Below are 25,765 nucleotides of genomic sequence, written 5' to 3' on the forward strand. Positions count from 1 at the left end.
GCAAATTGATTAAACAAACTCATTGGTCATGTAAACATATTGCCTGGAGTTAACTGTATTAGTAAAAGGTCTTTATGTCTAGTTGTATATTAGCTGTATTCCGACCTTAGACATAGTTCTTTTATGTTAGATATGTTTCAGATTGCCACTCACTTGGCATGAATAGAGAGGAGACTAAAAGTTTGTGCCCTTAAAAGGCAAGCCTGAAGGAACAGGCCTCATCGCCTTTCATTATAGCCCAATTGTAATTCATTGCTTTGAGCTCTTTCTGTTCTCTAACTATACATCTACAAATATCCTATTACAGTCTCTGGAAGATATAATCTGGTTGTATCAGGTGGAGTTTTCTACCTGTGTTCAGATGGAAATTGTGTATTCACTAAATGGAGTATTTTTTTTCCCTCTAGGTTGTTTGGTGAATGAGCCCTAATGTTTTTCTTTCCTTGACACCTTAGTCATGACATTCCATTTTTCTACATTCTCTGTTGTTTTTTCAATTTTTGCTTCACTGTTTTTTTTTTTTTTTTCTCCTTCATTCATTGAATTGGAGTATTTTACCATGGCAATCTTATAGGTCACTTCATAATGTTACAAGTTGGATTGTGGATGATCTTCATATTTGAAAATTTTCAGTGCAGATGCTGATGTCCGCCTGGCAAGAAGAATAAGGCGTGACACGGTTGAAAAGGGTAGAGATATCAATATGGTACTTGATCAGGTTAGCAAATTTCATTTTCCTTTCAGGTGACAAGCACATTTAAATATTTTCTGCTTAATTTTCTGAAAGAAATGTCTATGCTTTTCCAAGTTTGAAGATTGTACACAATATTGCATATTCAAGATTCAAATGCTGAAGTCTTTTGCACTTAAGGTATTTATATACCGACACAATCCTATTAAACTATGAACCAAAGCTAAAATAGGAAAACAAAATTGAAGCCAAAGAAAAATCCTAATAATCCTAATCTCATAGGCTAAATTCCTAATGAAATTCTAACTCATGATGTCTGTCACTAAGAGGCATACATAATAAATAAAAATCCACCCAATTTGTGAATGTGCAGAAAGCGTTTTGGCTTGTAAAGGTGTCAGGTTTTGAAATTTGGTTCTCTACTAGTACCTAAAGGTCATGTTGATTCCATTATGTTCATAACAGCATATATGTTTTCATGTATGGTTGACCAAAAGGTTGGGTTGGGGTGACTGTAAGGACAGTAAGGTTGCTAACTATATATTTTTGTATGGTTCTATAACCTCCCACCATGAGTTGAGATTCCACTGGAAAAGTTTCCGGTAATGGAAGTACTGAAAGTTAAATTATAGAACCATACAACCTAAATATCACATGAATACCGTTTAATTTATTACATATCTGGGTAAAGGACACTTATTTCTGTCATAGCTTGTGTTTGCCTAAGCACACTATTTCATAGTTAATGCGTAAGAACTGCCAGTAAACTTTGATTTGGTTTCTGATAAGTGAAATCAAGGTGTTAATATCATATTTGAAGAAGGTTGCCAGAGAAAGTGATGCCATCACTAGGGGGTTATCACATAGAAATAGGCTCTAGGATCAAAATTTATGGCCCGGAAACAATGAAAAGTTCAATGATTCATCCAAAGTTTGTCAAGTTTTGAGATTGGTTAAGTTCCAAATGCTCAACAAGTTATTCAAGATTAGTCACCTTAATGAACTTTGCCCTTGTATTGATAGCATGACTCAAAATGCTGAAAGATATGCTACTGGATTGTGTCGACACTGTTACTAAATATGATCTGAGATTTTTCTCCTCAACTCAGTTACTATGATTGAGGTATTTACAAATATTAGCTAGTTTATGTTTTCTGCGTAGAGTCAAATAACTTTTTTATGCTCTTATTATTATTTCTTCTGCTTTATTGCATCATGTTGTTGTTCTTTAATTTTGGATGTAATCTTTGTGATCACTTCCCAGTTATGTTAATTAAAGATTCATCATGCCTATCACAAGAATAATATATTAATTTTTCATGCAGTATTCAAAATTTGTGAAGCCTGCATTTGATGATTTTATACTTCCAACAAAGAAGTATGCAGATATTATCATTCCACGTGGAGGAGACAATCATGTTGCCATTGATTTGATTGTCCAACATATCCACACAAAATTGGGTCAACATGATCTTTGTAAAATATATCCTAATCTTTATGTCATTCAGTCAACTTTTCAGGTACTGCTCCTTTTTATTTTATTTTAGCATTACTCGCTAATTTAGTCCATGCATGAAATATGGGCATTGCTCCTGGAGGGCTATAGTGCCTGATACAAACTTTCCAAATACAATTTTAAGCTCAATTCCCTAATTTTATTGTGATCCTTTTGTGTCAATTGCTAGTAGCCAATAATCTGTTTTCCTCCGGAAAGAGGAATCTCTTCCTTTATTTGCTTCTTATGAGTTTTGGTTTTCCCATCAAGATTCGGGGGATGCATACTCTCATACGTGATGCTCAAACAACAAAACATGATTTTATTTTTTATGCTGATCGGTTGATTCGTTTGGTGAGTTTTTATTGATGTGAGATGGGTCCATTTGATCATTCCTCGTTCTCCAGTTAGGACTTACTTTCACCTCATTTTATCCAGGTTGTCGAACATGGCCTGGGACATCTACCATTTACAGAAAAGCAGGTGATTACTCCCACTGGTAAGCAGCAGCAATTTGTTGGTCTTATATGTGCCATTATTTAGGTTTAGAGTTTCTTAACATTTCTCTTTCAGCCAATCTAGTGCATATTTCTATTAAAATTGTCCATACTGTGTCTATTTGTAGGACATTTCTATCTATACCCCTCATCTCTGTGTGGCCATAAAGGGTGTTTATCATTTATGCTGCTACCCAATGCAATTATTAGTACTTGTTATTGTATGACATGTATTGTTTGTGTGAATTAGGTTCTGTGTATATTGGTGTGGATTTCTGTAAGAGGTTATGTGGTGTTTCCGTAATTAGAAGGTACGTAATGCATTTTTTCTTCTGTAAGAGGTTATGTGGATTTCTTTTCATGATTTGTTTTTAAAAATTCTCCATCTGCTGTGTTCTATAGTTATTTGAGTATCCTGTGCCTCTTCTGCAAGACATTTTTTATCCACTGTGTGTGTGTGTGAGAGAGAGGACTACTACACTTATGATTTTGTTGCCTTGCACCTTCTGCTGGAATTAAAATGGCTTCACTCCAGTTGGCACTGTCTGCTCTGTTGATACATGCATCTAGTTCTGTGTTCAAAGTTTCACTGATACATTTTAATACCTAAATAGCTTATAATAGTAATAAATCTACATGTTCTGCTTTCATTATTAAAGGTTTGAAGTTAGATTCTGCAACTGTATTTGCTTGTCTGATGAGCAAAATATAACGAATTTGGATAATACTTTGCTGTATTAAAATAAAATGTGGTTATCAACTGGCAGATAGCTTCCTTCTTGGTCTGCTTTAACTTTTGCCCTTTAGATGGGGTAATCCCTTAAATGTGTTGACTAGTGGAAAAGGCTGTTTCCTTATCTTAATTTCAACAGATTTACTTGTAGGCACTCATTACTACCAGCTAGGATGTTTGTTTTTATTCTCTTTGGCATCACCAACATCTGTTGTGGATTTATTCTTTGCTTGGAGGACTAGTTGCCCTCTTTGGTAGCAATGGTGAGATTGCTCCTTTGATACCAGAAGGTCACAGGTTTGAGTTGTGGAAACCTCTTTGCAAAAGAGCAAGAGGAAAGTTGTGTACAAACACAACCCTCACAAAGCAGGGAACCCTCATGTACTAGGGACGCCCTATAGAGAATAAGTTATCAAAGGTGTAGCTTGAGCTTCTTGTGGAATATCACTACCCCTTGTGTGATGAAGTGTATATGGAGAGAAAGAACAACATGACTTTTGAAGGAGTTGAGAGCTGTACATGTTTATACCTAAGTTAGCTTGTATCTTCTTTTGGATAAGAATTTGCTCCTTAAAGGCATTGTTTCAATATATACTTTTATTACCCAAATAATAAAAATAATGATGATAATGAGCAAGTGTTGTGTTAATCCTAGGGTCACTGGATCAGTTTTCTTAGACAAGAATTCAGCCACTCTTCACCCAAAATCAAAACCAAACAACATAAACATAAATCTAAAGAATTGACAAATGATAAAGATAGAGCAATCAAACCACATAAGTACACCAAGATTTATCTTGATTCGAACTAATCAAAATTAGTCCTACAAATGATAAAGATAGAGCAATCAAACCACATAAGTACACCAAGATTTATCTTGATTCGAACTAATCAAAATTAGTCCTACATCCAGCCGCAGTCCAAGAGCAATCCACTAGAATTCCAGTACAAAATCAGTACACAAGAAGCCCACAAAAACCCTCTCCTCTCTTTCTATCACACGAACACACATTGCCTTCAACCCGAGATTACAAAGAACTTCCTTATTTTCAAGTCTTTCCTCTCATAACAATTCTCGTATTCAGAAAGAGAAGAAATCGAATGATCATTTCAGTCCACCTATCTATCTTATTTATAGAGTAGGTGGATATCCCAATGAAGATATAAACATATTTACAGTTTAACCCCCCCCCCCCCCCCCCAACTATCACTAATTACAGATTATGACATAAAAGAGTTTTCTTGCAATTCAGTGAGAATTGCGAGGGAACTGGTGAATTAGAAGGAAAGAAAGAAAGAATAGAGGGAGAAAAATAGAGAGAGAGAGAGAGAGAGAGAAGTTGAAAGGGAAATTGAATCAATTGAATTCCCAAAAGATATCTCCCATGGCCGCGAGGGTTGGTTATATAAGTACCAAGCCTTGGCGCCAATATTACATTTGAATTAGACCCATGTGCTGTAACTGCCAATTTAATTCATATTATATTAGTACCCTTTTCCCTTATTATTCTCCTTATATACATAACAGTCCCGTGACAAACACCTATTTAATTCTTCATTGGCCCTCAAATGCACTGCTTTCACTGATCTTCTTATCATATTCTCGAGACAACTTTTTAACAATTATCCACCATTGTCTTGAGTATACTTCAACCTTCATTCATACAAGCCTTGGCCTTCCAATAGATGAACTTGACCTGCTCTCATCTGGACTGCTGCACAACCTGATCACTCAAAAACAACAACAAACATTAAGAATATCAAAATACTGCTGTAAATTTCAACAATGGAACACCTTGGATAATACTTCTAGCTGCATTACCAATACTTGCAACTCTTATTAGGATTGATCCTCCTTCTCAAGGATTTCCCTAATGAATAACTTTCCTAACATCAATATGATTGGTCCTTTCCATGGTGGGACTGAATCTAAGCCAAGTGGACTGTCCATTGGCTACTTCATCTTTCTCTACTTAGACATTCTTTTAGGGTTCCAGCTGTACAATCTGCAACCTAAAATACATAAATTTCCGTCTAAGTACACTCCAGCATAAACCAAATCCATACTTAATGTTATTTCTCTATCCCAAAGGGTCCAAACATTTACACAACATCACAACTACAGTGCACCTTACCCGGATTGGTCTTAACACTGCTAGGCTTACTCCTAGCTCCCAAAACCACTGTCTTTCCTTCTTATGTTTGCTTCAAACTCAAAGGACTGCTCATCTCTCTTGTGCCTCTTCTATCTGCCAGCCTATCAAGATATGCTTGGGTTTAGATAACCTAGGTTATCATAAGCTATCAATTTCTATTCCATCCTCTATGCCTTAGAATTTCCAGCTTCTCCTTTATCTTACACTCTCAAACACTGACCTAAGTTCTTAGCTACACCTTGAGAGTCTTTCATGGACAATTTCCGGTGAAGATGCCTTACATTTCACTAGGCATACCATTGAAATACTCACAGCTTCCTTATGCACTCCATTTTAATCCTTGGACTTATCCTAGAAGGATCAGATTTCTTATACCTTCACCTTGGGAATTACTACCATTCATAGAGAGACCTTCTAAGCAATCAACCTTGCTTACCTTTCCCTCTAACCTCTAATCCCTTGGGCTACTCTATAAGATCAATTTTCCCTTAATTTTCACATGGATAATGGCTGTTAGTGATATACCTATTTGACCTGAAATTAAGCCTTCATGTGCTGTTTTAACCAATGGCCATTTGTCTAGCCTTTTCCTAGACTTTTCCCCATTTCTAGCACCTTCCTTAATTCACAAATAGTCACTCCACCCCTTTAACCTAAAGGGATCTTTCACTTAAAGTCTAAGTTTCATATCTCCCCAAATTTTCATGGCTCCATGCCATTCATTTTGACAAGAGTGCATCTCCTCTTCTTATACAAGAGGTTTCTATTTTCCAGCCTATTCCTTAGCACTCAAACCAGTGCATAAGTATCCTTAAAACCAAACTTTTCTATACTTCACTGGTACCTATCTTGAGTTCTATCGTTTACCCATCCTAGGCATCACTCTAAACCTTTCTATTCCCTTGCTCATTACCTACAAGATGATTGTCCTTCCCTTTCCTTGCTTAGCCTGGATTTTGATCATCATGGGCTGCACCATACAAGACATCACTTGCATGCACCCTTTTCCCCTCACTGTTCACGAGGACCCTCACTACCCAACTATCTTAAACACTAGTTTCTTTTGCAATTCTGCCCTTGCTTACACAATGAGGATGATCAAACACAAAAGAAATTTCCAGGTTTACCTATTGCTATACCCTGGTTCATAGGTTACTTTAGGACATTCCCAAAGGACTATACTTGCTGTTCTTCTTTACACAGCATTCCAGATTCTTCCCTTGACCTTAGAAACAACTAATTTCATGTCCTATTGGTAGAGTTTTCCTGCATAGGTAAGAACCCTAGCTTTAGGACACCTAGGCATACCTATTCCACAACTCTACTACACCTAACCCCTCATACCAGAAGCAAATTCCAGCAAGATCATATTCAATTCCAGCAAGCTCTTACACGCTTGGGAATTTCTTAGGGACACATTATCTCCACTAGGTACACTTCACCTAGCTCCACCATGAGACAAGGCCTAGATAGATCCCCCCTAGATCCTAGAAACTGATCTCTAATGGGATTGACATATACAAGGTCTGTTTTGGAGACTCTTACATTTGGTAACCTTACCAAACTACATGATTCCTATTCCCTTATACCTTTCCCTCCCCTAATATCCTTAGCCTTAGATACCTTTCTCTATCTATTCTCCTATGGAAATTAGGTTTATAATTAAAACAGGGACAAGTTTACAGATTCTAAACTTTTGGAAACAGATCCACCATGCATCCTAATTTTCACATCTCCAATTCCCTTTACTCTTAACTCTTAATAATTGCCTAGTAATACCATTTTCTTATGAGGAGTACACCCTAAACCTAGAACCTATGCTTCTTTTCTAGCATTTCTAGAAAAATTGATAGGACATCCGCACTCTCATAACTAAATCCACTCAATGGTACTAGAACATTTCGGGCTGGTTCTTTCTTGGGATTCCTTTTTCCTGTTTGGGCAATTTCTCTTGATGTGGCCCTTCTCATGACAGTAAAAACACTTCATTGGTTTCCTATCATTCCTAGACTTGGACCTAGACTTCCCCTTAGATTTAAATTCTCTCTTTTCAGTCCTACTTCTAGCAGTTAGGACATCCCCGGCTGAACCCGTTCCTTCTAATTTTTACTGCAACTCCTTAGAGTTCAATGCCCTGAAAACATCTTCTAGGGATAATTTTTCCCTACTATGTTTTAATATATCATCAAAGGTTTCATATGTTCTTGGCAAATAATGCAATAATACGGGGGGGGCTTTATCTTCCTCACCATAGTTAATATCTATGTTTTCTAAGTCAATACATAGTTTATTAAACTCATCTATGTGATTATTTAGTTTCTGCCCTTCTTGCATTTTAAATGTAAAAACTTTGCCTTTAAATACAGCCTATTTGACAAAGTTTTTGTCATGTAAAGGCTCTCTAATTTGGACCATAAAGCCTCAGCCGTTACCATCCTTGAAATTTCCCTAAGAAAAACTTTGTCATTTGACCCATCAAATTATCTTCCTCACCATATGCCCTCTTGTTAATTTCTTTCCTACGCTCACTGAAATCATTTTTCTGTTCTTCAGTGGCATTCTCGGACAATTTCTTTTCTGCCTCTAAGGCTTCTTCTAATCCCAAGTTTCCCAACAACGCCCTCATCTTAATTTTCCATAGACCGAAATCATTTGACCCATCAAATTTTCCTACGTCATATCTAGTGGAAGAGGGTACGAAACCATGACAGGGATTAAAACTATAGATTTCTAGGGTTCTTGGCAGTTCTTGAAAGGGTTCTTGGCTCTGATACCAATTTGTTAATCCTAGGGTCACTGGATTAGTTTTCTTAGACAAGAATTCAACCACTCTTCAACTGAAATCAAAACCAAACAACATAAACAGAAATTTAAAGAATTGACAAATGATAAAGATAGAGCAATCAAACCACATAAGTACACCAAGATTTATCTTGGTTCGAATTGATCAAAATCAGTCCTACATTCAGCCGCTGTCCAAGAGCAATCTTCTAGAATTCCAGTATAGAATCAATACAGAAACCCTCTTCTCTCTTTCTATCACATGAACACATTGCCTTCAACTCGAGATTACAAAGAACTTCCCTATTTTCAAGTCTTTCCTCTCACAACAATTCTCGTATTCAGAAAGAGAAGAAATTGAATGATCATTTTAGTCCACCTATCTATCTTATTTATAGAGTAGGTGGATATCCCAATGAAGATATAAACATATTTACAGTTTAACCCCCCCAACTATCACTAATTACAGATTGAGATATAAACTCCTATTTAATTATTCATTGGCCCTCAAATGCACTGCTTTCACTGATCTTCTTATCCTATACTCGAGACAACTTTTTAACATGTGGGATTAGCTGTCAATTAGCTATTAGACTAGCTATGATTAGTAGATAAGTAGACAACTAGACCTTAATTTTAGGAGTTTTTTTAGCCTTAATTATTGTACATTCATACTATAAATCTTAATAGAAAGAGGTTAGACCTCACTAAGTTCTCTGATTCAACATGGTATTAGAGCCACCACTCAAACTCTAGTTGCAGTCACAGCCTCTTTGCTGCCTCAATGCCGCCACTGCCACGTCGCTGCCAATCTCCTCCACCAACTCCGGCGTGTGTCCCTTTCTCGTCACAATAGCCTCGAGCTCCTCACTGCACTGTCTGTCATTGTCGCAACATCCACCAGATCTTGTTGCCTTCTCCAGATTTTCCATCGTAGATCACGCTGACGCCACCAGATCTCGCTGCCTTCTCCAAATCTGCCATCCCATGACCATCCGTCACCACTGTCTTCTCCAGATCTACTGCTTTGCAGTTGTCCATCACATAGTTGTTAAAGACGCGCCTAGGCGCAAGGTGCCAGTTCAGCGCCTCGCCTGGGCCGAGGCAAGGCGATTTCAGCGAGGCCCTCGCCTTGCACCATGAGGCGTTGAGGCGAGAGACACACCTCATGAAACTTAGGTTTTAATGAAAACCTGGGCAGCCCAATTCCTCCCCTTTGCTCGGTTCCAGCATGTATACATTATAACATATTTACATTTCTTTAGTTTAAGTAAATGTCCACATTTTTTTTATTTATATTTTACCTTCCATTTACTTTAATACATAAATGTAAATAAGAAAGTACTCCCCCATTTGGATTCAATAAAAATATGTAAAAAATCAAAATCCATAACAATAAGAAAATAGAATTTTGGTTTTAGTACAAACTCGAGATTTAGCGATTTTACCACCCTCAAAATACATATCTACTATTTCTTGAAAAATTCATTAAAAATCATTTTAACAACAATAAATATTAGCTATCAAAATATCGGAAGATAGTTTTTCAAAATGAAAATATTTTCTTATACGTCTTCTTATAATGCGCTAATCTTTCAGACTTAGAAAAATAACATTTTTCAAAAAAAAATATTTTTTTGATTGTGGACTTGTAGTGTTTATATGCTTGTTTAAAACTTTGCATGATAATTGGTACTTGTTTGAGTTTGAGACTTTGAGTTTGAACTTTGATGATGTTTCTAGTTTAGAATTTGCATCATGAATGAATCAACTTTGATGATGTTAGTTTAGAATTTGAAGATAATGAATCATTAATGATATGCATGTATTATTATTGATAATTTGATAGTTTTTTATGATTTTAGAAGATTTTGAGTTTTTTTTTTTCTAAAAGGTACGCCTCAGGCTCCAGGACCCTTTGCGCTTCGCTGCGCCTCGCGTCTTTCAAAACTATGGTCCATCGCTGTTGCCCTCTGTAGATCTGTCACCGCCGCAACCGTCCATTGTCGTCGCTACTTCGTTCGCGCGCTGCCCTGATATGGCTAGATCTGACCAGATCCAGCCACGCCTTACTCAGATCTGGCTGCCATCGACCAGATCCGGCCACACCTTGCTCCAATCCTGCTGCGCCTTGCTTAGATCCGGTCACCACTAACTAGATTCGCCCAAATCCAACCGCTGACCTTTAGATCTGGACCAGATCTGCTGTTGCTGCCATCTCCCGTCGGTCGTCAACCTCTAGATTTGCTATTGTTGCCATCTCCCGTCGGCCGTCAACCTTCAGATCTGGCCGCGTCTTTCAGATCTCCACTGTTCGTGACATCCTCAGCCTTCATCGCTCCAAAACTTCTACGTTTTCAGCCTTTGAAGCAGAAGCCAAAATTTTAATTTGTGAGGAGTCAAAAGCATTCCTTAAAAAGGAGCAAGCTGCTACCCACTTAGATCTCAATCTAGATCTGGATCTGGCCTGACCCTCTAAGCACGATCTGTTTCAGATCTGTTAAGCCTAGATATGACCCATCAAACCAGATTTAACCTGCCAAAACTGTTCAGACCCACCTGAACCAGATCCACTCTAGTTCCAACAGATCTGCCATTGAAGACACTTCGAAAACTACATTCCATCCAAAAATATGGAGAGTCCTTCTGACATATTTACCATTGAAGACGCTTCCAAACTGCCTTCCATCCAAAATATGGAGAGCCCATAATCTTCAGTCACTTTCGGATCTAAATCTGCAAGTGTCTCTTCTCTTTTTTTCTTCATCACCTATCATTACTTATGACAAACTAGTTGGAAGTAACAATTACATGTCTTGGGCTACCTCTGTTGAGTTATGGTTCATGGGTTAAGGAATGGAAGATCACTTGAGCAAGAAAGTCGATGACAGTTTCTTGATGACATTCCTGCTGTTAGAGAGCAACGTGGAAGAAAATCGATGCTCTTCTTTGCAATATGTTATGGCAAACCATTGATCCAAAACTATATGTCATTTACAAGGCGTACAAGACTTGTGTTTAGCTATGGATAAAGGCCAAATCTCTTTATACAAATGATATTCAATGTCTCTACTCTGTTGTTTCCACTATTGTTCATTTGAAACAACCATACATGGATATGTTTGAATTTCTTGGCCATCTAGAATCCTTGAAGGAATAGTTCAACTCTCTGTTACCAGTTAGTAATACTGCAGAAGAATAGTTGCAATAAGGAGATAAGTTTTTTATGGTTTTGGGATTGACTGCCATTCGATCTGACATTGCTTCGGTCTGGGATCAAATATTATCCAGTTTCACTGTTCTGACGCTAGAAGATGCCTTTGTTGGACTTCTTCGAGTATCTTCCTCTTCTTCAGTCATCGATGGCTCTCAAGTTGATTCCTCCGTCTTGGCGTCACAAGCCTTTGGCAGAAGAGAACAAGGGAACAAATGAGGAGGTAACTCACGACGAGGTAACTGTCTTAAATGCAGTTACTATCATAGGTGGGGCCATCTTCGAGAATGGTGCCACAAACTACATGGTCAACCACCACGTGCTACTAATGTGGCATAGTCTGTCGCAACCAATTCCCTATCAGCACCTTTTGAGAATCATTCTTCTCCTTCCCTTGTTTTGACTGGAAGTGATTACGAGGACTACCTTCAGTATCAAGCTTCTAAACAGACTGTGTCGTCATCCACTACTTTTGTGGTGTACGCTAGTAATTCTATTGTTTGTGTTACTCATTCTACCACTCCTGGACCATGGGTTATTGATTCTGGTGCAACTGATCATCTCTTTGGTAACCAAAGTCTCTTTTCCTATCTTTCTACTTCTTCTGGTTTGCCAACTTTATTCTTGCCAATAGTTCCAAAACATTTGCTACATGCATTGGTCAAGCATGACCGCTCCCTTTGTTACCTTTAGATTCTGTTTTATATGTCCCCGGAAGCCTTTTTAATCTTGTTTTTGTTAGTAAATTGACACGTACTCTCCATTGTTCTATAACCTTTTTTGCTGATTTTGTCGTTGTAACTAGGGTATGGGATAGATGATTGGCGTCGAGCGTGAGTCACATGGACTTTATTATCTCAACAAGCCATCTTCACCAGCAGCCTGCATTTCTACTGAATCTCCAACTCTTCTTCATAATCGTTTGAGACATTCGAGTCTATCCAAATTACAAAAGATGGCCCCGTGTCTTTCCACTATTTCCACTTTAAATTGTGAGTCGTATCAGCTTGGAAAACAGTGTTGCACTTCGTTTCCAAAGCGTGTCAATAATCAGGCAACATTCCCTTTTGAACCTGTCCATAGTGATGTTTAAGATCTTTGTCATGTTCCTTCTGTTTTAGGTTTTCAGTATTGTGTCACTTTCATCGACGATTACTCTCGATGTACTTGGGTGTTTTTACTGAAAAACTATTCAGAGTTATTTACTATCTTTTAGGACTTCTGTGCTGAAATTTAAACTCAATTTAATGTTTCTATTCGTGCCTTTCGCAGTGACAATGCTAGAGAATATTTCTCAACTCCTTTCACCACTTTCATGGCTTCTAAGGGTATTTTACATCAATCCTCATGTGCCTATACACCCCAGCAAAATGGTGTTGCTGAGCGCAAAAATCATCATTTGATTGAAATCGCTTGCTCTTTTACTGCATAGTCATACTTCTTTTCATTTTTGGGCTGATGTTGTTCTCACTGCATGTTATCTCATTAACCAGATGCCTTCCTCTGTCTTATAGCATGAGGTCCGTCACTCTATCATTTTCCCTACTCAAGAGTCTTTATCTCCTTCCACTTCGTGTTTTTGGGTACATTTGTTTTGTTCATGACATGGCCCTTGGTTGTCCCAAACTTCAACTAAGGTTGTCAAGTGCATTTTCCTTGGTTACTCACAACTTCAGAAAGGCTATTGGTATTACTCTCCAGATCACTAGCGTTATTTCATCTCTGTTGATGTTACTTTTTTTGAGGCATATCCATTTTTCCTCTTCTCCCTTATCGAGAGCCGTCCAGTTTCTGAGATTCTTCCCACTTCTTACCTTTGTTCTCCTTCCTTTGATACTGCACCTATTGTCCTTGAACATCCCCTTCAGGTTTATCATCGCCATCCACATCCTCCTACAGTTGCTGACAAAGAACCTGATAACTCACCTCGTGCTCTAACATCTTCACCTGCCTCGGACCAGCTAGTTGCTTCTGAGCCAGATGTTGACCCTTCTCCTGAACCCATTGTCACTCGAAAAGGTATACGTTCTACTTGCAACCCTCACCCCATATACACCTTCCTTAGCTATCATTGTTTGGTTTCCCCCTATTATGCTTTTGTGTCTACTTGATCTTCTGTTACTATTCCTAAAACTACCAATGAAGCACTTTCAGATCTAGGGTGGCGCCAGGCTATGGTTGATGAGATGGATGCTCTACATTCTAGTGGCACTTGGGAATTGGTTTCTCTTCTTCTTGATAAATCTACTGTTGGTTTTCGTTGGGTCTATACTATGAAGGTTGGTCTTGATGGGAAGGTTGATCGCCTTAAGGCACGCCTAGTTGCCAAAGGCTACACTCAGATTTTTGGATTGGATTATGGTGACACTTTTTCTCCGATAGCTAAGATTGCCTCCGTGCACTTGTTTTTATCCATTGTTGCAATGAATCATTGGCCTCTCTATCAGTTGGATATTAAGAATGTTTTTCTTCATGGTGATCTTCAAGAGGAAGTTTATATGGAGCAATCACCTGGTTTTGTTACTCAGGGGGAGTCTGGATTGGTATGCAAACTTCGCTGCTCTCTTTATGGGTTGAAACAATTTCTACGAGCTTGGTTTGGATGATTTAGTACAATTATTTAGGAATTTGGTATGATTCACAATGAGGCCAACCACTCTGTTTTTTGTTGCCACTCATCCAATGATCAATGCATTTATCTAGTGGTTTATGTGGACGATATTGTCATCACTGGAAATGATCAGGATAGTATCCTTCAACTGAAGACACATCTCTACAACCGTTTTCAAACTAAAGATTTGGTTCAATTAAAATATTTTCTTGGCATTGAAGCAGCCCAATCCACAAGCGGCATAGTTATTTCACAAAGAAAATATGCCTTAAGACATTCTTGAGGAGGCTGGCATGCTTGATTGTAGATCGGTTGATGCTCCCATGGACCCGAATATCAAGCTTTTATCAGGACAGGGAGAGTTATTATCTGATCCTTGTAGATATTGTAGACTTGTCGGAAAGCTAAACTACCTCACTATCACTCATACATACATCTCTTTTGTTGTGATTGTGGTTAGTCAATTTCTGTAGGCCCTATGTGATAGTCATTGGGATGCCGCCATTCGCATTCTCATATATATCAAAGGTGCACCAGGACAGGGATTGTTTTATGAAGATAAAGGTTATACCCATGTGATTGGGTATTTTGATTCTGATTGGGCAGGATCTTCTTCAGATAGATGATCTACTTCTGGGTACAGTGTTTTAATTGGTGACAACTTGGTATCTTGGAAGAGTAAGAAGCAAGATGTAGTTGCTAGGTCTAGTGCCGAAGCAGAATACCGTGCTATGGCCTTGGTAACATGTGAACTTGTATGGCTGAAACAATTGTTTCAATAATTAAAATATGGCAAGGTGACACAAATGAAATTAATCTGTGATAATCAAGCCACCTTGCATATAGTTTCAAATCTAGTCTTTCATGAGAGGATCAAACACATAGAAATTGACTGTCATTTCATCAGAGAAAAGATTTTATTCGGATGTATTACCATTAGTTTTGTCAATTTGGTTGATCAACTGGAAGACATTTTCACTAAGTCTCTTCAAGGTCCTCGTATTAGTTTCATTTGTAACAACCTTGGTGCATATGACCTATATGCTCCAGCTTAAGGGGGAGTGTTGGATTAGCTGTTAATTAGCTATTAGACTAGCTATGATTAGTAGACAACTAGGCCTTAATTTTAGGAGTATTTTTAGCCTTAATTTATTGTACATTCATACTATAAATCTTAATAGAAAGAGGCTGGACCTCACTAAGTTCTCTGATTCAACAAGAAGAATATGAAAAATAATTATTACCCAAGCTTTGAAAGGACAAAACAAGTGCAAGAAATATTTTGCACAAAATGCTCTAAAGTTGCATTTGGATAGGGGAGCTCCAAATGATGCCATTTGAAAATGGTTAAGAAAGCCTTGTAGAAACATAGGAATTTGTATTTTCACATGCTTACATTTTAAATAACACTCATTGAAGTCATTTCAAATGCTTCATTTTTTGGGGGGCCAAACCATGTTGCATTTGCACCCAAATCCAAATACGCAGAAAAAAAATATATCTAAGCAAAGAATTTGAAATACCATTCCAAACAGTAGGCATAAATGACCTTATCCAAATGCATCCTAAGTGTCAACTGTGTGCTATCTCTGTTAGTCTTTCACAATTCAAATATAAAAGCATGGGATAGTAAACATTGTTTACTTTCACCATCATAAGTCTGATCTCTTAAAAGCATTCCTTCCATCCTCTTATAAAAACTCCAGTCATGTCATATATAAAGAAACTGAATAGTTTTGGAAAACTGGTAAGGATTCTCATTGTTTTCATATTTTTCCATAATCTTGACAGTTAAGAGATTGTGCTTGTTAATTGAAATTAATTTTGTTATGTTACATGTTACTCACTCAACAATTTAGTCATTGTACTGATTTTAAGCTTGAGAAAGACAATATTCTCTTCACTTCTCTTGCTAATTGTAATATAGACCCCAATCTGGGTGTTGATGCTGTAAACGTGGCTAGAAAATTGGATGTTTGTGTGTGTGTGATGTGTGATGCTTCTAAACCTTCCACAGAAAGTATTGAGTTGATATTGTGAGGTCCTACTGCAGTGAAAATATTGATGATCATGATGTTTGTAACATATTAGAGATTGTTAAAGTTTATGCAACTTGTCAAAACAAAAAAAGAGGTTTTGTGTACCACTGTCCATAGAAGTGATGGCATGCTAGGATCCATGTAGCTGGGGTCACATACTGGGATCAAGGCTTGAGGTGTTGTATATAATTTTTATTCACTATGTTATTTGCTTTTTATTGTTTTCTTTGTGTACATGCCCTGTTCTTCAGAAAATGACATCAAGTAATCAATTACATGTTTTTATAGTCATCTCATTACTAGAATGTCACTTTGATAGTGGTGAGAGTATGGAGAATGCTTTGCGGGCGTGTTGTAAAGGTATTAAGATTGGGAAGATTCTAATTCATAGAGAAGGTGACAATGGACAACAGGTTCGCATCTCTCTCCCTCTCTCTGTACGCACATGCTCGCCTCTATTTCCTAAAGCTTTAACAATTTTCATGATGTTTCAATTATCGAGCAGCTGATATATGAAAAACTGCCGGAGGACATCTCACAGAGGCATGTGCTACTGTTGGATCCTATCTTAGGCACAGGTTGGTCTTTCCTTGTGGTGGAACTTCTCTGTGGTCAAGCTGGTGCCTTATTGTATGCTATGTCAGGATTTATATGTATCCATGCACGTGTGCAGGGATGTACACTTTTTTTTTTTTACTTTTTTAGCCAGAATAAAAAAAAATGCAGCAATAGAAAGCTTATTTTACCCTGGTACCTCATCTTTAGTCATTAATGATTCTTGTCAGCAGCTAGAAATGAAATAAACTAATTTAGAAGAGAAATTTGTAGCTTGGAGAAAGCTTGCTCTTAATTATTGAATCCATTTTCCAGGGAACTCGGCTGTTCAAGCTATATCACTGCTAATAAAGAAGGGTGTTCCAGAGTCCAATATCATCTTCCTTAATCTGATATCTGTAAGTTAATCATCAGAGCCCTCCCTCGGTAACTTTTAGAGTACAAGTTGGTATGCTCCTTTCACTTGAACTTGATCTCTCACCAGGCGCCTCAAGGAGTTCATGTGGTTTGCAAACGCTTCCCACGACTAAAGATCGTCACGTCTGAGATTGAAACTGGCTTGAACAAAGATTTTCGTGTAATACCCGGGATGGGCGAGTTTGGAGATCGATATTTCGGCACGGATGACGACGATGACCAGGAGCAACAGGCAGTTGCACGGCAGTAATTTTGGGAGAAGAGTTTATTTTTATTTTTTATTGTTTTTGTTTTTGTTTTTGTTTATTATCCATATCACCCTCCCCGCCATTTCCCAACGGGCATCAACAGAGTCTGTGGGTAATGAATGAGGTGAGGCTGTTTTAACCCAATAATGTGTTTTGAGCACCAGACATGACATTTTTCAGTTTTACCAATACAAACAAGGCCAGTGATCAAGGAGGACTCCGCATGTAAGATTTTGACGGACATATATAGATTGCAGTATTCCGTGGGGTTGGTGGGGGTATTGTTGGTCTTTTGCTCTTTTTGCTTAGTTGGTTGTGGCTTTGTCCTACAAAATCTTAGGGTCCGTATCATTGCAAGTATGAAACTTGCATGGAAAAAAAATAACTTTTAAGTAATTGAATTGTCTAAAAATTATTTGCATGAAAATTATTAATTGAATGTGTTTGATTAGTTTAATTTTTTTATCTAGAAATTGTTGTATTTTTTTAACTTTTAGTGTTTGACTATTATTATTTTTTATGAAAATATACAATATATATATATTGATGTCTCTAATTTCATCACAAATCAAACTTGCCTATTTTTGTTGTTGGTATCAAATTTTGCCGTTGTTGCCACGCTTCTCCTCAAGTTTTGCCACCGACACTCTTCTCTTCCTGTAGTCATTGATGTGTTTCTCCTCCTCACGACCTTTTCGCGATCGTTGACTTTGTTGTTGCCCCTCATGATTGCCGGCCTCATTGCTCCTTTTGACTGTTGGTCGTATTGTGTCTTTTTACAATCATTGACCTTACTACTTTTCGTGATCGTCGATCGCGCTTCTTCTCTTCTATTGCATATAATATAAGATTTGGGTTGCTTTTCAATTTCTAAGAAAATTTAATTTCTTGAAAAGTTTTCTCGTCCCGAAAAATCTTTTTTCAGTAAAAGTAAAAAAACAACTTTTTTTAGTAAAAGTGAAAAAATAGTTTGCTTGAAAATTTTGGTTAATTAAACATCTCAAAACCTGAAACCTGAAATTTGGGTGGAATGATCAATCAAACGCACCCTTTTATTAAGAAGGTGAGTTTTACAGTATTGTTAAATTGTTCTTGTGTGACTTAAAAATAAAAAAAAAAATTGTGGAAGTGGGATGAATTAATCCTAATCAAGTTTCCCAAGTACTATTTTATGCCACTTCCATTATGGGGGTTAAAATTCTGAATCGATGGACCAAAATGTCTCTCATCTATATAAAAGCCTATCCTCACACACACACAGACACACTCTTCTTTTTTAGTTATTGTCTGTCTCTCCTTTGAGTAAACGTAGAATCAGTCATTTTGGAATTAATATTTAGGTATACTAAATATGGGATGGAATTAATTAAAATTAGTATTTTATTTCATCAGTAAATCCCATCAATACACTTAAATTTGAATCTTTAAATGAATCATATTTTAATAGTTGAATTAAGCGGTGCTTATCTTTTATTATTATTATTATTATTAAGCAAACGCTTGTTGTATCTGAAGCATTGAGCGTTTGATAATTTTGTTAAATAAAAAAATATTTAAAAAAAGTGTGTGACAACTGAACAAGCTATCTTGGACAGGCGAAGGAAAGACAAATTAAAGAGGAGAACAAAGGGAGAGCAGTCAGAAAAGCTGGCCTTTGGTTTGGAGTTTGGGGTTGGCAAAAGAACAAAAAAGAGAAGAGGATGAGGAGGGGGTCAGGTCAGAAGCCCCCCCCCCCCCCCCTTCCACACAAATCAATTTTATTATTATTATTAGTAGTGTTATGTTACATGCCTCAGTAACTGTTTTTCATAATGGTTGAGAGTGTGCAACATGCTATAGCCAACTTGACCAAGTTTTTAGGAGTTTGTTATTAGTTGTTTATTTTTAGTCTAACAGTTATGAGAACATGGGCAACGTTGCAGTTTGTTTGCAGTTTGTTTGCTGAGTTTTCTATGTACTTAAAGTGTTTCTCAGTTAAATTAAATTTTATGTGTCTTTCCAGCAACTTTGATTTTCTTTGTGAGTTAGGTATTTTTTGCCTACAAGTAGTAGTAGTAGTAGTAGTAATAGTGGTGGTGGTGGTAGTTAGTAGCTGCAGTAAGCTTGTCTTGTGGGCTTCTTCTCCTTCTTCTGGTGGCAGCGACAGCGATCACCCGTTCCTTTATCCCAGCCCGATAACCCTTGTTGGGCTCAACTTCCGACACGTGTCAGTCGCATCCCCTCCAATCCATTCCGCATATTCCTCCCTCCCTCCCTCCCTCTCTGCAGCCTTGCCCATTTGCCAGATGCCAACAACAATATTTGTGACCACCTATTTAGACCTCTCCTCCCCTCTTCCCTTTCCCTCCCACTCTCTCTCTCTCTCTCTCTCTCTCTCTCTCTTTCTTTCTTGCTTCCATCACCCACACACCATGTCTGCCTTCCTGGGAAAGTATGCTGGTATAATTCTCTCTCTACTCTCTCCTCCTCCCAACCCCTCTATATACATATGCACATTAAATTAATGTGTTTCTGTATACATACATACATATATATATATGTATGTATATTATAAGGCCATTGCTCCTTTTTAGAATCAAGTATGGTTGTACTCTTTACTCAACAGACCTTGGGCTTGGGTTGTTTAATTTTAGTCTTCTTTTGAGTTCAAAGTCTCGTTAGTATAGTTAGTATAGATATATAAATGATAAATTTATTAAAGATTTCACTTGTGATTTTAATGTATTCATTTGAATAAACTTGATTTGAGAACTCACTTCTCTCATCATTAATTATATTGTTCTTAGATGGCATTAAGGTTTTAATATATTTGTATGTATAGCAATTAAGATTGTTCAAATCTCAAACCCCCAACCCCAAGTACATGCAAAAGTACATCCTCCAAATTCTTTAGTCTTTCTATTCTCTCTCTCCCCCTCAAAACTCTTCTTTCTGAATCCATCCTCTCTTCAAGACTTCAACTGGGTTGCATTGGAATCTGTGGACTGGGGAGGGAAGACTCTTTGTTTTTGAATTGTTACGTACCAAGCCCAGCCCAGCCCAGCCCATTTTTTATGGTTTTAGTTGTAAATTTTTACTTTTTCAGTTGATTTGGGTGGGTTAAGATAAATAAATAAAATTATGAGGTTTAGTTTAGATTAGTAGGTTTCAACGCAACCCATACATACCCCCCTACCCTAATAACAATCATCATAATATATTAATTCATCATTAAATTAACTCAATGTATAAAGTGAAGCAACTATATTTTCTGGGTAACATTAACTATATATAATCATTCATAATTGAATTTTTCTATAACATGTCCTCATAAGTGTGTATTTATTATATTTTATTTTTAGAATTTAAGTATTTTTATTAATTCATCATGTGTCATGTGTGTTTGTTATTAAGCATATCTTAACAAGGGTATAGAGTTTTGGAAGGCCTTTTAAAATGTATTTATTTTTAACATAAGTTTTTTAAGGAGATACATGCAATATATTTATTACTAATTAGTAAAAAAAAATACTTAAATAGTAAAAATAAAATGCATTTAGGATAAATAAAATATATATACATATATATAAAAATATATATAAATGAGTGATCTGAAAATAATATCATGTGCGTTTAGAGAAAGCCATTCAAATTCGTTACATTAATTTGATGAAAATTTAAAGATTGATTAATCCCCTCCCGTCCGGCATGCATGCATGTCAAACTGTGCAAAAAAATTAACCAGATGAGTTGATCAAGACCGCCAAGTACATCGCCACGCCCGGAAAGGGCATCCTGGCGGCGGACGAGAGCACCGGCACCATTGGAAAGCGGCTGGCCAGCATCAACGTCGAGAACATCGAGTCCAACCGCCAGGCCCTCCGCGAGCTCCTATTCACCTCTCCCGGCGCCCTCTCCTTCCTCTCCGGCGTCATCCTCTTCGAGGAAACCCTCTACCAGAAGACCTCCGACGGCAAGCCCTTCGTCGATGTCCTACTCGAACACGGCGTCGTCCCCGGCATCAAGGTCGACAAGGGCACCGTCGAGCTCGCCGGCACCAACGGCGAGACCACCACCCAGGGCTTCGACTCCCTCGGCGCTCGCTGCCAGCAGTACTACAAGGCGGGCGCCCGCTTCGCCAAGTGGCGCGCCGTCCTCAAGATCGGCCCTACCGAGCCGTCGGAGCTCTCCATCCAGCAGAACGCGCAGGGGCTGGCACGCTACGCCATCATCTGCCAGGAGAACGGGCTGGTCCCCATCGTCGAGCCGGAGGTGCTCACTGACGGCAGCCATGACATCAAGAAGTGCGCCGCCGTCACCGAAACCGTTCTGGCGGCCGTCTACAAGGCGCTCAACGATCAGCATGTGCTCCTCGAAGGAACTCTCCTCAAGCCCAACATGGTCACTCCAGGCTCCGACAGTCCCAAGGTTTAATTAATTTCATCTCAAAATCTTCTCACTTCAGTTTTCTGTGGTTTGGATGAATGATTCTAATTGATTGTTTTGGGGCATGCAGGTGGGGCCAGTGGTGATCGCGGAGTACACGGTGACGGCGCTGCGGAGGACGGTGCCGCCGGCGGTGCCGGGGATCGTGTTCCTGTCGGGGGGGCAGAGCGAGGAAGGGGCGACGCAGAACCTGAACGCCATGAACAAGCTGGAGGTCCTGAAGCCATGGACGCTGTCGTTCTCGTTCGGGCGAGCTCTGCAGCAGAGCACGCTGAAGACGTGGGCGGGGAAGAAGGAGAACTTGGGCAAAGCGCAGGAGGTGTTCCTGGCCAGGTGCAAGGCCAACTCCGACGCCACCCTCGGCAAGTACGCGGGAGACGGCGCCGGCGGCTTGGCCTCCGAGAGCCTCTTCGTCAAGGGCTACAAGTATTAGCTAGCTAGCTAGCCAGGGCTAATGATGATTTTACTAAGCTGGTGCGCGTAATCTCTAATTAATTAATTAATGTGACCACCTTAATTTGCTGTTTTTTATATATCTATTGTGTGTGGGCTTATAAATTAATCTCGAATCATGGTACTTGTACATCACTTTTGTACGTCTTGAATTATATAAAAGAGTATATTATGATCAAAATACCACTCACCTTCATGTACCTCACGCGTCTCATGAGAACCTTTTTTGTCATTGGTACACTTTTATATAATTCAAGGTGTACACAAAGATATACCAATAACATTTTTCATTAATCTCGAGTACATATTTTTGTTGTCAAATAAAATGAATTATAATATATTTATTTTATTTTGATTAAAAATATATTAACACAAATATGTTCTTTTGCACGCGTTAAGTTTGCCCGACTCTATGTTACACGAAAATAGAAACGAACATTCTTTTAAAACAATAAGCATAAATATGGTTTGAAACGGAAATAAGAAACATTTTTGAAACGGGAAAACAACTCCTATGAGGTGTTTCTGTGTAACATAAGCCTGACTCACCCAATGCAGAAATGCAGGGGGTGGGCTCTATGCCCCCTTTCATTTTGTCCATATCAGATAAATGCTATGTTATGTTGTTTGATACGGACAACATAATGTTCTCATATATTAACATCAATGATGTTTAAAATTTTATTGTATTTTATCTTATAAAATTTGGAGAGAAATCTTTTTATCCAAAAGTCACTATTCTTTTTTAAAATAAAAAAGAAGCAAATTCTATATTAGGTACATATGAGGGGTAAATCACACTAAATGTCATAAAATTTTGATATCCTTTTTAATTTGATCACTAAACTTCAATTTCTTGCAAAGTGATAACAAAACTTTAAAATATTTTGCAATGTGGTCACTAAAGTGATTTTTTAATGGTTCTTAGCTGAAATTGCTGACGTGGCGATGATGTGGTGTAACAGCTGGGCGCCAGGCGGTGCCCATGCATGCGTCCGTGCGCGCGGCCTTGCCGCGCGCAGCCACGCGGCCAGGGCGCCAGACGCGCGCCCTTGGCCGTGCCGCGTGGGTGGCCATGCGCCACCCATCCCCTCTTCCTTGCTGCCACGTGGCAATGTGCAGGAGGCCCTAGCAGTTTAATTCCTTCACCCCTTGGTCGATTCCTCCTCTCCTGGCGCCTATAAATAGCAGTGATTTCACTGCTGAAATGCTCTGTAATTTTTAACGCGCCGAAACTCTGCCCGTGTGTGTACGCGAGGTATAAAAATGTTTTAAATTTATTTAATAATGTTATTTATGAATTAGTCGCATGTTTAGCTAAATTAATTAGCGATGTGTCGGTGATAATTAAAAATTGACTGTGCGTTTAATTAAATTATTTTTATTTTATAACTGTTTAGGAATTGGGACGTGAAATCAACACGCAGTTTGAGATTAACACGTGGTAAGGGTTTTAATATGCTTTGTGTGTAAATTTATTTTGGCATAGCTTGTATTAGACTGTGGAAAAAGTGTCTAGGCATGGGGCTGAAGATTTGGGCCGTGTGAGTCTCGAGATGGGGTCCTAAATGAAGGACCCACCAAAATCCGATTTAGGGTGAGGTGGACAGGCCAGCATGCATGATGCACTTCACATTATTCTATAATTGTCATGCATTTTAATTTACTGCAACTCATATTACCCTTACTAAGTCCCCGGGACTCACTCCTATATTTTTCCACTAACCCAGCAGGTGGCTCGGGATCCGAGAAAGGAAAGGCGGTGTTAATAAAAGAGCCGCCAGTTGGCAGCGACCGTTAACCGTGGGGGTGTGAGTTAACTCCAAATGTTAATAATGTAATGTAACTACTGTGTGTTAACTATAAGTGTCGGATATGGCTTAACCTGAAGTAAACCGGAACCTAGTTAAGGTTCCCACTATGAGTAAACCCAGTAGGGTAGGGAACTTGTACCTGTCGGCTACGGCCGAAAACTGAGATATGTTTAATTATGTTTGGTGGTTGAAGTAATTTATGAGGCTTGATGGTATTTGTTTGAAATTGGATTTATGCTCTAAGGGCCCAATCAGGTACGAGGCTTGAGTGAGTTTCCACTGTCATCGCAATTGACTCCCGAGTTCTCGTCCGGTCGAAGGCGGCGAAGCCTGTACCCCACCCAGGGTGCCCATATTATTTAAAAGCTTTATATTGGCAGGGGCATAGTCGTCCTTCGGTGCGAGCCCAAATTATAATGCGTGTCATACTGGCACCCGTTAGTGGGGGTCGGGGCGTCACATATGGCCATTGCCACATCAGCAATTTTAGTGAGAAATTGTCAAAAAATCACTTTAGTGACCATATTACAAAATATTTTAAAGGTTTGTGATCATTTTACAAAGAATTGAAGTTTAGTGATCAAATTGTAAAAAACACTAAAGTTTTGTGACATTTGATGTGATATACCCTACATATGAGTAGTTGTCCGGTCAAAATAGAAGAATATAACAATTAATTAAGGACTCTTACAAGTACATTGCGGGCTTAAAAAAAAAAAAAAAGAGCAAATGGCAAAAATATCTCTAATTTTTTATCCTTTCCTCTCATCTCTCTCCTCTCACCAAAAGATCCCATGGCCACCTCTTCTCTTATCATGGTTGTCTCCAACAATTGCTTGTTGCCACCTTTATCTCGCCTCACCTCTCGTGCATCGACTGCTGCTACATTCCCTCCTTAGAAAAGAGGGCGGAATGCAGTGGCGATTAGCATGCAAGAGGTAAGGTGGCGACAAGCGATTGTTGGAGACGATTATGAGAAATGGAGAGAGAAAAAGAGGAGCAAGGAGACAGTCAAAAAGAAGAATAAATTTGTATTTGAGTGAGAGACATTTTAATCATTTACGCGAATGTTTATAGCCCTCTCTATGAGGCTCCCTCTACAAGTAACTTGATCCATCAGTTAAATTAAACCCCAAGTTTATTCCCCTTCCCTCGTTGAGCTACGGTCTTTTCTAATCATTGTTGTGCTTTGAGCTACGATACAATTTGGTAATCTCTATGTCAATGAATAATGTCCATGGCAACTTCTCTTTTAGGTTAATCTTTCTTATATTATATTAAACATTTTTATATCAATATATTATATTAAAAGCTGATTAATACATTATACTCTGATATTTTTATATTAAAAAATTGAATATAAACACAAAAACTAAACCATATGTTCAGGTTTTAAGTTTCTGATTAAAAATAGAAGAGAAACTGAATACAACTTCTAAAATCTGAACCCAAAAATGAACATATGGCAAAAGGCCCATGTTTGTTTTCAGGCCGTTGAGAATAAGAAAAAAAGGAGTAGAGGGCCGGCCCAATATGCCAGCAAAACCCAGCCCACCACCGAGCTCATGGTTAAGAACTTTAAGAGAGTCCACACCGGGCCCATTAGGGTTTCTATTGTTTATTTGTTCACCAAAAA

The 25,765-nt window shown here is 38.3% G+C and overlaps 2 protein-coding genes across 3 annotated transcripts in view; both read left to right on the plus strand.

The window, feature by feature from the left end:
• LOC127811379 (uridine kinase-like protein 3) overlaps positions 1–17,718 on the plus strand; it is a 31,158-nt gene extending 13,440 nt beyond the window's left edge. The window contains exons 7-15 of one of the 2 annotated variants that reach the window (XM_052351171.1): positions 639–718; positions 2,017–2,211; positions 2,457–2,540; positions 2,625–2,685; positions 2,934–2,994; positions 16,537–16,630; positions 16,723–16,795; positions 17,088–17,170; positions 17,257–17,718. In XM_052351171.1, the coding sequence (XP_052207131.1) occupies positions 639–718; positions 2,017–2,211; positions 2,457–2,540; positions 2,625–2,685; positions 2,934–2,994; positions 16,537–16,630; positions 16,723–16,795; positions 17,088–17,170; positions 17,257–17,439 (914 nt within the window). In that variant the 3' untranslated portion in view covers positions 17,440–17,718. The remainder of the gene's footprint in view (positions 1–638; positions 719–2,016; positions 2,212–2,456; positions 2,541–2,624; positions 2,686–2,933; positions 2,995–16,536; positions 16,631–16,722; positions 16,796–17,087; positions 17,171–17,256) is intronic. The other variant, XM_052351173.1, reaches the window with a different exon arrangement.
• A 1,986-nt stretch (positions 17,719–19,704) lies between these two features.
• LOC127810901 (fructose-bisphosphate aldolase, cytoplasmic isozyme 1) lies at positions 19,705–22,424 on the plus strand. The gene is made up of 3 exons (XM_052350493.1): positions 19,705–19,876; positions 21,162–21,844; positions 21,933–22,424. The coding sequence occupies exons 1-3, from the start codon at positions 19,723–19,725 to the stop codon at positions 22,293–22,295; spliced, it is 1,200 nt and encodes a 399-aa protein (XP_052206453.1). The 5' UTR covers positions 19,705–19,722; the 3' UTR covers positions 22,296–22,424.
• The last annotated feature ends 3,341 nt before the right edge of the window (positions 22,425–25,765 follow it).

The sequence above is a fragment of the Diospyros lotus genome, chromosome 10 (assembly GCF_014633365.1).
Source record: "Diospyros lotus cultivar Yz01 chromosome 10, ASM1463336v1, whole genome shotgun sequence".
Lineage (NCBI taxonomy): Eukaryota > Viridiplantae > Streptophyta > Magnoliopsida > Ericales > Ebenaceae > Diospyros > Diospyros lotus.

Excerpts from the sequence above, each read along its gene's own strand:
- LOC127810901 (XM_052350493.1), top strand. The coding sequence starts at position 19,723 with ATGCCAACAACAATATTTGTGACCACCTATTTAGACCTCTCCTCCCCT. Across the intron at positions 19,877-21,161 it reads CTTCCTGGGAAAGTATGCTG|ATGAGTTGATCAAGACCGCC; the intron begins GTATAATTCTCT and ends AAAATTAACCAG. Across the intron at positions 21,845-21,932 it reads CAGGCTCCGACAGTCCCAAG|GTGGGGCCAGTGGTGATCGC; the intron begins GTTTAATTAATT and ends TGGGGCATGCAG.